This window comes from Haliaeetus albicilla, chromosome 22, assembly GCF_947461875.1.
Source record: "Haliaeetus albicilla chromosome 22, bHalAlb1.1, whole genome shotgun sequence".
Classification (NCBI taxonomy): Eukaryota; Metazoa; Chordata; class Aves; order Accipitriformes; family Accipitridae; genus Haliaeetus; species Haliaeetus albicilla.
This window is the reverse complement of record NC_091504.1, coordinates 8,833,280-8,845,866: the sequence shown is the minus strand read 5'-3', so window position 1 is coordinate 8,845,866 and position 12,587 is coordinate 8,833,280. Positions and strand designations below refer to the sequence as shown.

General features: G+C 49.7%; 1 protein-coding gene across 3 annotated transcripts in view; it reads left to right on the top strand.

Annotated features, from left to right (window-relative positions):
- DNAAF8 (dynein axonemal assembly factor 8) overlaps positions 1-6,121 on the top strand; it is a 96,934-nt gene extending 90,813 nt beyond the window's left edge. For all 3 annotated transcript variants that reach the window (XM_069809718.1, XM_069809717.1, XM_069809719.1), the window contains exons 31-32: positions 2,347-2,416; positions 5,564-6,121. In XM_069809718.1, the coding sequence (XP_069665819.1) occupies positions 2,347-2,416; positions 5,564-5,641 (148 nt within the window). In that variant the 3' untranslated portion in view covers positions 5,642-6,121. The remainder of the gene's footprint in view (positions 1-2,346; positions 2,417-5,563) is intronic.
- The last annotated feature ends 6,466 nt before the right edge of the window (positions 6,122-12,587 follow it).

Genomic DNA, 12,587 nt, shown 5'->3' with positions numbered 1-12,587 from the left:
TGAAAGGGAGGGGCAGCAAGGTGTGCCCAAGGATGGGGAGGAGGGGAAGCAGTGATCTGCTGGTAGATCAACTTTAGCCAACAGTAAACTCACACCTGTATTGTATCATAAGCCATCATATTGTTTAAAATCAACTTTGCAAATGTCTTTGAAAACCCAGCCTGACTTAACTAGTGTCTCATAAGGACACTTCATGCTAAGACATCTTCATTGCCTAGTTTATAAACATTTCAAAATAACATCTGAGGTTAATTGCACTTATGACTCCATCAGCAGGAGCCACGTGACCTTTCTTGTACTGAGTAAATCACTGTATATTTATTTCACTCTTATTGCCACGGCCCAAGATTCCAATACCTGCACAGGTTGTGGCCTGCATTTCAGTTACATTGCTGAAGCACCATGGTGTAAGAGATTATTTTACGGCCCTGGGAGTTGATTCACAGCTGAGCCACATTACTTAGGCTTTGTGCCATGGGGAGGAAAGTTGCCATCTGTATGGAAGCCTGGGATATGATGTCAGAGATGGGCTGTGATAAGGAGGAGGAATCAGGTGTTGAGAGGAACAATGCAGGCTTTGCTAATATAACTGCTCATAGTTCAGAGCCTATTAAAGCTTTCCTAAGCCAGCTCTAGCAGTGGTACATCAAGCAGAGACATTCAATCACTGGAGGATGTGCTGTGCAGAGCAGTTGCCTTGAAGACAGACACAGACCCTCATAACTGTGCAGTGGTTATTGTTCAGCTGCAGCAGTGCCCACTCTCTCTGTTCTCTGGACATACATGAAGGCATTATTTCTGCACCAAAGGGCAGGAAGAACAGAGACAAGGACAAAATTTATGCAGGTGGGGGCACAAAAGCAGCCTGTGAGTTTGATTGACTGCCAAGAGTGGAGCCAAAGTAGGAATCTGGGAGAATCTGGGAGGGTGCCAAGGGTAACTCATAGGGCAGAGTGAAGTAAGTGTTTGGAAGAGGTGAGGGGAAGCTGAAGCGCAGCCTAAGAGCAATGGGGACTGGGGGGAGAATCCAGAGAAGGAAGTGACACAATCCTATCTGCAGACAAGGAAAAATGACGTGAGAATTACCATTCTTGTTCTGTCAGCATCTGGCTGCCTGGATCTCTAGTATAAAACATTTGAACTTTCCCTGTCATAACTTGTTTTTGCAGCCAGATTTCCGAGCTGCAGGGTGGCAGAGGGAAGAATTTACAAGTAGATTTGAAGCAACTCCTGGAAGAAAGGCATGCTCTGCTTTTTATGCATGACAAACTAGATCCAGCTGCCTTAATAGGTGGTACTGATTTAATAGTGATTACTCCTGTATGATTATTTGAGCTTTTAAAAGGTAATTTCAGATGCCCATAAGATTGCTAGGACCTAACTATATTGTGCACAGTCTTTAGGAACTCACCTAGTTAACATTGTACTCAACTCAGTAAGCAGCATTCGACTAAAGCAGGCCGAAAACCTAGCTGCATCAGAAGAAAATTGGAGTCTAAACTAGGCCTTACACCTTCCTAGTTTCAGACAATGTAGTGCAATCAGAACAAAAGTCAAGTGTTAAGGAACTTAGCTGGATCTTATTCTCTCTGATGAAACATTCACCAAGTGTTAATTGCTGTTAGCGGGGAGTGATGTTATCCCTATAGGAAGCTCATCTCTGGGAGCTTTGGAGGGAAAAGAGGTGTAGAAATAAAAAAATGAACACATGAGATGTAAAATCTTGGAGCTGTTGAAAACCACTGAAAGGAAAACTGTTGCCAAGCACAATACCTGGATATGGCGGCAGGGAGCTGGAAGTGATTTCCAAAGCCTCTGGAGAGTTTTCAAGCCTAAGACTCTGAGTGTGCATAAAGTCAGTTTAAAAGGCAATTTTGAAATTTGTATCTTGCCTTTTAATTTCTCTTCAATATGTCTTGTGGTCAGGTCATGTGTGGCTTGAGGTGGACCAGAGCAAAACAAGAATTAGTGAAGTAGACCCTGTTGCTGAAGGCAGCTTAGAAAGTCCTGGGTTTTGGGGAAAACACAGAGATTGTCTTTGTTGAGAAAAAGACCCTTACACAAAGCTAACTATCTATGTTTATGTGTATTTCCCACTGCCCCAGAGACCCCATTATGCAACAGGTCATTACTGTTTGTTTGAAGGCTTATATTTTAAGAATCAAAATCCATTTATACAAAGCTTTGTAAAACCCAGGATTTATCTGTGTAAAGAAGTTCTGTAACAGATGCACATGGCCAGACCTGCTGGCACAGAGCATAGTCCTCCTCAAAGCTAGGTCATCTGCAGTCTGTGACAGCTTAGATGGAAAAGTAACACTGGCTTCTGTTTTTCTTTACCCCCAGTGTCTGTTGGCAGAAGCAGTCAGTCCTGGACACTGTGCAGCATCTCCTTTACCCCCAAAATGAGAATCAGGCAAGTAGAGAAGTTTATGGTATAGATATGTGTCCTTTGTGCCCCTGTGGTGAATGAAACTTGGCAAAATTGGTTGAATTTTAGAAGAAAATTTTAATTTGTGTGAGGCGGAGGTGGTGCCTTATCACAGCCCCAAGCCTCGGCTTATACTGAGAGGCCAGCACATGGTGGAAGGTGGGACCAAAACCCTGACAAACTGTCTTCCACATTACAGCAGTGGCACTATTTTGAATCAAAATATTTGGAGACTTTGATAAAGATTCAGTATTTTCCATAGATGTCAGTTACTTTTTATGAAGAATCAACACTTAGTAAGACATCAGTGATACTTGTCAAAAATTAGTGACAGGAAATGTTCATTCAGCCTTATTGCCGAGCTGGCACATCTCCTGTGTTCGGGAAGTTATGTTTCAGAAGCCCAAATCCAAAGGGAAGAGGAGAAATTAAGCCATTAGCCATTCCAGGGATGGGCTAACAGAATATTGTCTCAGTAGTTCATCGGAAGGAAACACTAAGCTTCAGACATTGTGGGCAGCTAATGGGAATCAACTGCATAAATACCTTTAAAACTCTGGCTGTAATCATCAAAGTTTAGTACAAAACAAACGAGAGATTCGGATAGAGGAGGCAGTGCCTGAAGAGTTAGGACTAGGAGGTGTAAAAGAATTGGGGAGAATGAGAAATGGTAGCAAGTGGACAAACCTCTCCTCTGGATCCCTATTGTTTCCCCAAAAAACCCAGCAGGGGAGCGAGATGTGTTTGTAATCTCATATAACATATCAGAGCTGCTGCCTTCAGTACCAGTGCTCTAAGGATTGAGCCTTAAAAGACACAGAGCCCACTTTGAAGTCTGTGTTCCTGCTTTTAACACAGGCAAAACTACTCCAAACTTCCCAAAAGTCGTACAGCTGCTGTTTTCAGCAGCTTTCCCTAAGGCACAGTAAAATGCTCCCCAGGCATAGCTGGAATTGTACGCGCTGCAGTGCCTGGGAAGGTTTGCCTGCACAGCTCTGCTATAGCTGCAAGCCTGTCATAGCACAGCGCTTACTGCTGCCAGGGTGCCAGGCTGTTGCCAAGTAATGTGACAGGGCAGCAAGTCCAGGCTGTCTTCTGATTTGCTTTGAAAAGGACATTGCACGTCTCTGGCTGACATAAAATCCCTTCTGCTTCACGGCTATGGGGAATCAGCCTATCAGAAAGATGCTTACAGTACTTTCTGTGATAGATAAGAGAAAAAGCAAATATGCTCAGCCTTTCTCCCTGCTTCTGGCAGCCTGGGCCACTGAATCAAATCCCTCTGGCACTGGTGGAAGCAGGGGCTACTCACAGCAGTTCAGAGTTTAGACCATGAGTCTGGTTCTGGCACAGTGGTGGGTACAGTGCTTCTCATTGTGGGTTACTAAAAGTACAGCAGCAAGTAACGTTTATTTTCAAATGGGCCTTTTGCTCCAAAGTTCAGGGTAGGTTTAGAAAACACAGAGTGAGATATGAGGAGCAAGCTCACCACTGAATGACTGTACCTCAAAGGATGTCCCTAGAAATTATGTTTGATCCTCTGATCTCTTGCTAATGAGTTTATGAAATGTCAGCTAGGCTTTCCAGGTCAAAGCTAATGAGCAACAACATGATATCAGGCAAAGTTCAGGAGGGTTAAATGAACATGGATTTCAAATCTTTGTGGTTTGAGCAGAGCTGCAGCATTTACTGGTGGAGTTGAGCCATGGAAGTGAACAGGAATTTCATACTTGCTCCCTGTGTGGTTTGGGACTAGGCAATAGGATGAGAAATCAGCTTTCCAGATGTGGACTATTTCAGTGCTGACATCCGTGTCTGGGGTAGTTGTCTTGCCTCCTTCTGCAGTCACTGAGAGAAGCAAGCATTTCCACAGCATTTTTCACCTGTCCTGTTTGAAACATCTGCCTTAGAAGCAGATGAATTCATGCTTTGGAAGTTCCTTATTCTCACGCAGTGACACTGCAGATGTCTGCTCCCCATGCAGGCTTATCTTGGGCACACACAGACCAGCTCACATCTGGAAGAGACAGAGCCATGCTTTCTTGGTGCTACCATTAGGGGCTGTGAACTTCCAGTGGATCTCTGTGAGGTGGTCCCAGGTGTCCCTGCACCTGGTCCATACCCAAGCTGGAACCTCCCCAGCAATAAGAGAGTTGTCAGGGAGTGCAGTGCTCAGACTCAGGTCTGGGATGTGTGTGGCTGAACACTTTCTCCTCATGTGCAGCTCTGTGCCATGGCTGGGATGAGATTGTGAGGCTGGGGTGGCCGTCCCTCAGTGACAGTGCAGTACGTCACTGACCTGCCACCATTAGCATGTCAGAGCAGGGAGACCGCAGGGTCTCTGCACAGCTGTTCCTCAGTAAGAGCCCACAGATGTGCAGTCCAGCCTCCACTGGCAGGCAGCACTAATCCCTCCACTCTGCCTGGAGCCCTGAAGCTGTTGCCAGCAGCCACAATGGCTGCTCCAGCATCTTCCTCCCTGCAGAGACAGCTAAAACCTGGGACTGGAGCAGAGCAACACAGGGAAAACACATCCCAGCCACTCTTGGCATGATCCTTAGCCCCTCAGCAGCAGGCAGAAGGGCTGGAGTCCTATAAAAGAGACCTAAAAACCTATGAGGAGAGGCAGAGTGCTGGCAGGAGGAGGGCCCCAAGGACTGTGTGGGGCGGGCTGTCAGCACAGCACTTATGATGCTTTAGGGGAACATGGTGTTCATTAGCACAGTCAGAATTACAGACTGGTCCTGAAGCCCTTGGTGCTGAGCTGGCTTCCCCATCTCTGAAGCAGCCATGCCAAAGAGCTGCGTAGGGGCAAGGTTTGGGAAGGAGAGGCAGAGCAGCCAGGGCAGGAAGTTAGATTTCCCACTTGGCACTTTGCATGTTGTTGGTTTTCTTCAGTTCCTTGAAAACGTGAATCTTGAGAGCGGCCAAACAGTGGTCACAACTAGTAGACATTTCCCTGCTGTGGGACACTCACAGCCACCTCTGTGCTGGGATTAATTCAACCTGGTAGACATGCTCACTATACTGCCTGCCTGTAGCAAGCACAAGAAACCTACCTCTGAAAAGAAGTTTCTTTGCAATGCACAGAAATCAGAGCTCTCCCCAACCCCTTCCTTCTTTTCTCCCCAGGCTGAAGAGCTGCTCTGTTGCCTTTTTGACTCCCTGACATCTGAGAGCATCCACCGAATTGAATCCCAGGATTGCTAGCCAAGATGGTCAAGGCCCCCAAGCAGCCCGTGGACAGATGCCACTGCGGGTACTATGCAGATGGACACACAGGGAACTCCCAGCCTCTAAGACCACTAATACTTGTTTGTCATTAAAACATAAAGTCTGAAGTATGGTATTAGCATCAGTAAGATAAATGAGAGCAGTGGGAGGAAGGATTAGTGCCCAAGAACAAATCCTCCTGAACCGTAGCTGTGGTTTCTAGTGGAATGCATTCAGAGACAATCTGCTTGTGTTCATGGAGCAAGGTTTGAAGCATTCCTCTGACTGGGAAAAACTCGGGAAGTAAAAGTTAATACAGGGGTAGGTGTTCACTGCTGTCTTTCTCTCAGGGGCTTGGAGACTCCATCTTCCGCAGGCCTCAAAGACATTATGGAGAGACTCCATTTTTTGCTGCTGCTGTGTTCTTTGAACCAAAGACAAAACCACAGTAAATAAAGTGGAAATAGTCTGAAGGAAGGTTGGATCCCTGGGGAGTTCAATACACCAGGTAGAGCCCTTGAATAAGATTAAAAGCTGGACAGCTTAATGTTCACTTCCCTCTGCTCCAGCAACCTTGTTACCAGCTGTCCCTGCCCAGCCCCAGCTCACTGCCCTCCCATGGGCACACAGCCCTGCCTCTTGTTCCTCCTCCTACAGCAGCTGCTGATCCTAGCACGATTCCTCCTCAGATGAGTCCTTTCTATGAGCTCTCTGGCAATGAAGCTGGCATTAATACAAGGGTCCTCAGTCTTCCTGGGATCCACTGGGGAAATTCAGGTCCTTTAGGGAAGACTCTTCTCAGTGCAGGAGGCCTCATGACCCTATCTGTCCTGCTAAGGCAGAGACTTGGACGTGCGCATGCATCTAGTTCCAGACATCATAGACATAGCAAGAACAGTCCCTGTGCATTCTCCAAGTGGTATTAAGGCAGACCAGCGTGCAGCTGGCTGGCCAGCCCACCTCTGCGTGCTACTGGCAGGGTGAACCCCTTCTGTGCACAGCCTTTCCCTCCGTGAGAGCCTGGTATGAGTCCTTCTCCCCCCCAGCTGTTAGCTCGCACAAACTGTGAGAATGCAACACCTCTGAGATCTCTGTCCCCTTTCAGACTAGGCTGAAAGTGTCCAGTAAGTCCAAAAGCTGTTAGAGGTTTGGCCCTGCAAGCTCTCCTTCCTCAGCTCGTAATAGTCCTAACACAGTCTCTCCCCTTCTCTAAGCTACCTTGAAACAGCAAAAAGAGATTTTCGTGGCCAGCTGGGTGAAGGGGGGACACGGACAGGGGCCCTGCCTTGCCCTCACACAGCAGTTTGGTGTCAGAACTTGGAAGTACCCTCCAAAGCTCTGCTCCCTGGCACCGTTCTGCCTGGACAGGCTGTTTGGGCTTTATGGTTGGACCGAACATCTGAAGAGAAGCTCCAGAAACACGTGCCCATGAGGGAAGCAGGCAGCTGCCCTGGTCCCCTGGGAGGACGGGGTCCCGGGAGTCAGTGTGACAGAAAAGGCTGCTCTGCTCCTGCAGCTAAGTAGGCCATTTCCTGCACTCCAGGCGCATTTCTGTCATGCTTGTAAGCCATGTACAGCTTTGAAACAAATGAAAATTAAAAAGATCCACCCCCAGCACTTGGGGAATGTAATCTGAAAAAGGAATGCGTTGGAATAAAATGCAGCCAGATAGCAGCTGAAAGGCAAGGCCTGCAGAGCTACGTGCAAGAAAGGGGCATGTGGGGCCAGCAGCAGCCCTGCACCCAGCCAGCGTACTGGCACACGGGCCAGCAGCTCCACATCTGACTCACCTGGGCCCTCAGACCTGTGAAAAACAGGGTCATGGGGAGCTGGACATGATGAGGTGATGCTCTGGTGACGGGCAGCAGTCAGCCTAGGGAGATGACATCCCCTTTGGACACCCCTGGTGCCGTCCAGGCTTGCCAGCAGGCAGGAGCTCTCTGAGCTTCACGGTAGGAGTTGAGACCGTGACTCTTAACTCACCATGTAATAAACCAGGGCCTGGCACAAAAAGCACCCCATACCACATCCTCATCCAGAGAGCCCCACTGCTGAGGCTTGTTCTTTGTGAGCCTCCATCCACCAACACGCAAAGACCCCTGCCTCAGTTTCCCATCTATGAAATAGAGGTAACAGCTCTGCCATGTCACCCAGACACACCAGCAACATCATAAAAATGGGGCAGCACCCAGGTATTTTTGAGAGGCTTCTGCAGTGTCTTCAATTCCTATTTTAAAGCCCAGCTAATTAGTCTCAGTGTAACAAACTAGCACGCCCTGCACTGAGCAGGGGAAAGCATCATCCTCTGATATTTCCAAAATGCCAGGATTCCATAAATAACCTTGCCAGCCTTTCCTCCCAAAGCACCCCACTCCTCTCCAGAGAGCTGACAACCAGGAGCACCATGGACCCTTGCAGAAATCAATCCCGTCACCCCGCCACCAGCTCCAGCTCCATCAAAGGGAACTGTGTCTCACATGCTGTTTTTCCCTGCAAACTGCCACAAGGCAGCCAGGATTAGCTAATCAGAGCTGAGGAGCAAATTAATGATTGCTAGAACTAGGAGAAAGGCAGATTTGATCGGAGATTGCCAGCTTTGCAGCTGGCTCCTACTTGCAAACAATTCATTTAGATTATGAAAGCAAAAAATTGAGTACAAAACCCCCTAGATTGTTTGCTTCCTAGAGAAAGAAAAGAAAAGAAATGGAATTTAGATTAAAAATTATGCAGAATAGTATTAATTCCCCACCCTCTTGTGCCTCCCCTCTTGCTGGAAAACCAGAGCTAATCAGAATTTAGCATTGTTCTGCTGCCGGTGTCAGAGCTACCTCAATGGAGGAGAGATAAAATACAGTAGGTGGCATTTTTTGTTAACTCCTTAGGGTCCTGCGGTAAGAAAGACGGGAGCGCAGCACCCGGTGCCAATCTCCCATTTTCCTGGTGTTCTCAGGCCCAATCGTCATCTCCCTTCAATAGGCAAGTGCCTCAGGGTGCAGAGCAGCTCCCCATCCTGTGCAGAGCTCATCGCTGAGCCCCAGCGCTGCTGGGTGCAGGCATATTGTATTTATTCACCACGCAGAGGGCTCTGTAGCTCTCATGTGAGCCCTTCGCTCTGCCTTAGAGCAAATTGGTGTCCCAAGGGATGCAGAGGTACTGGGTGCTCTTCCCTATCACGGGCATGGGCAGACAGCCATGCTCACGTTATAGCTTTCTAGCTCACTGTGTTCTCCTTTGTGCCAAGGACAGATTTAACTAATTATCAGTTAGGCCTAGAAATCGCTACCTGGCTGCCACCAGCAGCAGCGGGACACTGATATCAAGCCAGGTAAGCAGAGGAGGACTGTAATGGTTCCCTTATCAGCACCGAGCGAGGCACGCGCACGTGACCTTGCGATTCACAGGTGGAGGAGCTGAACTGGCAGCTGATCCGCTCTCCCACTCCACTCTACTGGGGAGCTGCAAGAGCAGCTCATCTCCAGTGAGCATGCACCGGCTGTGCCCTTCCTTCTCCAGGCAGCCCTAGCTCAGGGTCAGCGTCCAGCAGCTGCTGGGAGAGGTGGGTGACATCTCTCTCTGCTGACCCTCTTTCAGCCACCAGTGCAGACTTATTAGCTGCTCAGAGGTTTTGCAGCCTGGCCAAACTGACTCTTCCATACCACCACCACCACCCTCCCCCGCCCCCCAAATTAAAATGACAAGGAAAAATCCAAACTAAAATTAATCACCTCAGAGCAAAACTTGTGGGCATGTCACTTTGATGTTCCCCATCAACCTTACTTCTGCTGTATTAAGCAGATTTGAAAACACCTGACACCTGGAATTGAAAGAACCCCCTACACCAACATGTGGATTTGATTTGGGCCAGAATAGTTCTTTTTTTTTCTTTCTCCTTCTGAACATTTACATTCACCCCCAAAAATTGTTTCTGCTCCAGTCCCATGCACATGAACCCTGCTGAGCACTGGGGATGTCTCACATCACCGCTCAGACCTGCCAGCTTGAAAATCACTGCACAGCAAACTGGATTTACAGCCCTCCCCATGAACTGCATAGTCATGGCCTAGAAATTGGGCGCTGGTTTTCATCTCCAGAGGCCCACGGCTGGTTCAGGAAGCAGGAGAAGCTGATGGACCTGCTGGAGCTGTCCCCGCATCACCCATCCTCACCGGGCTGGATGATCTTGGCCCGCACACTTCCCATGCTCACAAATATTTGCCTTGCTCTAGCTGGCATAGCTGTAAGCACCTCTCTCTTGGCCAAGAGCTGCCACTGTTGGATTTCCAGGTGTCTCTGCATCTAGAGGGCTTGCTGGACCACCACACAAGAAACCTGGCCATGGTGGAGAGCTGAAATGCTTCGGGCATTAGTGAGGCCAGCATCCAGGATAAGGATAGGGCAAATCATGCCTGACAAATTCGGTGGCCTTCTACAATGGGGTTACAGCGTTGGTGGATAAGGGAAGAGCAACTGACATCATCTACCTGGACTTGTGCAAAGCATTTGACGCTGTTCCGTGTGACATCCTTGTCTCTAAAATGGAGAGACATGGGTTTGACAGGTGGACCACTCAGTGGATAAGGAATCGGCTGGATGGTCGCACTCAAAGAGTTGGAGTCAACGGCTTGATGTCTGAGTGAAGACCAGTGACGAGCAGCGTTCCTCGGGGATCGGTATTGGGACCGGTGCTGTTTAACATCTTTGTCAGTGACATGGACGGTGGGACTGAGTGCACCCTCAGCAAGTTTGCCGACGACACCAAGCTGTGTGATATGGTCAACACACTGGAGGGAAGGGATGCCATCCAGAGGGACCTTGACAGGCTTGAGAGGTGGGCCCACGTGAACATCATGAAGTTCATCAAGGCCAAGTGGAAGGTCCTGCACATGGGTCGGGGCAATCCCAAGCACAAATACAGCCTGGGTGATGAGTGGATTGAGAGCAGCCTTGCAGAGAAGGACTTGGGGGTGTTGGTGGATGAAAAACTGAATGTGAGCCGGCAGTGTGCACTTGCAGCCCAAAAAGCCAATCACATCCTGGGCTGCATCAGAAGCAGTGTGACCAGCAGGTTGAGGGAGGTGATTCTCGCCCTCTGCCCACTCTGGCGAGACCCCCCCTGGAGTACTGTGTTCAGCTCTGAGGCCCCCAACATAAGAAGGAGATGGACCTGTTGGAGCGAGTCCAGAGGAGGGTCACGAAGGTGATCAGAGGGCTGGAGCACCTCTTCTATGAGGACAGGCTGAGAGAGTTGGGGTTGTTCAGCCTGGAGAAGAGAAGGCTCCAGGGAGACCTTATAGCAGCCTTCCAGTACTTAAAGGGGGCCTACAGGAAAGGTGGGGAGGAACTCCTCATCAGGGAGTGTAGTGACAGGATGAGGGGTAATGGTTTTAAACTGAAAGAGGGTAGATTTAGATTAGATATAAGGAAGAAATTCTTTACTGTGAGGGTGGTGAGGCACTGGAACAGGTTGCCCAGAGAGGTTGTGGATGCCCCATCCCTGGAAGTGTTCAAGGCCAGGTTGGATGGGGCTTTGAGCAACCTGGTCTAGTGGAAGGTGTCCCTGCCCATGGCAGGGGGCTTGGAACTAGATGGTCTTTAAGGTCCCTTCCAACCCAAACCATTCTATGATTCTATGATATGGCAGGGGTTGTGGTTGGTCCCCACTGGAGGAAGCTTGTGCCTCCCCATCATCCTGCTGGGGTGGGATCAGGACCCGGGCTGTAGTCCCAGCTCTGCCCCGTCAGGCAGGCACTGGCCCTTCTCCATTCCTTGATCCATCTTCCTGGGGCACCATCTCCCAGGCCTGTCGCAGCAGGAGCCGCTGATTAATTGGTACTTGGCAATTCCCCATTGACAGGGGCTGGAGGAGCACAAAGGGCAGTTTGTCTGCAAGGCTGCGAGCTTTGATAAAGCTGGGCCGGGGATGACTCAGATGTGGGTAATTAAACTGGTTGGAACAGCGGATGGCTCAGGCAGAAATACCAGACTGGGGCACGAGGAGCTCGTTGAACTGCTGTAACTGGGTCATGCAGGAGACCGGCACTGGCAGACCCTTGTGCAGGCTTACCTGACCCCATCGCAGCCACGATCCAACAACAACATGGCTCCCTGTCTCAAAGAGCCACGGGGTTTGCTCCGTCAAAGCTGGGCAGAAGCTACGTCTGGACGGTTTCACGTGGTGCAGGGTCAAGCTGAGGGCTGCTGGTACTGCAAGTGCTCCTGGGGAGTTCCGCAGAGGGGCTGTAGGGTCTGTCTGTCTGTCTCCATCCATCCGTCTGTCCATCATCCACCCCCCCACTCCCAGCATGCAAAACCACCCCACAACCACGTCCTGCAGGAGAAGACCAGCCAGGCTCTTCCTCCCCTTGGCTGCAAGACCCATCGCAGGCTGGGATTGGTCTGGGATGCAGGGACTCCTGACCAATCCCCTACTGCCTTACTGTCTCTGGCCAATCGCCCATTTTCCCTGCTCCTGCCCTGGCCAATCACGTGCAGCTGCTGCTGCCAGGAGGGGTATATAAGCCCTCAGGGAGGGCCTGGGGCTTGTGCTGGTGGGCTCTTGGTGCATGTCCCTGCTTGGCTGCCCTGCCAGGTGCATGGTGGGGTCTGGGGGCTACCTCCTGAACTGGGCCCCTGGAGTCCTCCTACTTGATAGACCTGTGTGGTGTTTGCCATTTTCCAGCCATCAGGAACCTCCTGAGATCTTTGTGAGCTTTCAAAGATGATTTTCAAGATGAAGACTCTTGTTTCTAGCGAGATCACCAAGTTGCCGCAGCTGATCAGGGTCCTCGGGTGGCTCCAGTAGACCTGCTTGTGCCTGGTTTGCCCCAGACCTTCCTCCGCTGTGGATGATGCTTTATGTTTGCAGACTGGACTGAAGCTACTCTGTGCGCTGTGGCAGACCCTGTTACACTGCTGCGCTGAGCTAACAGAGGAGATCTTGATG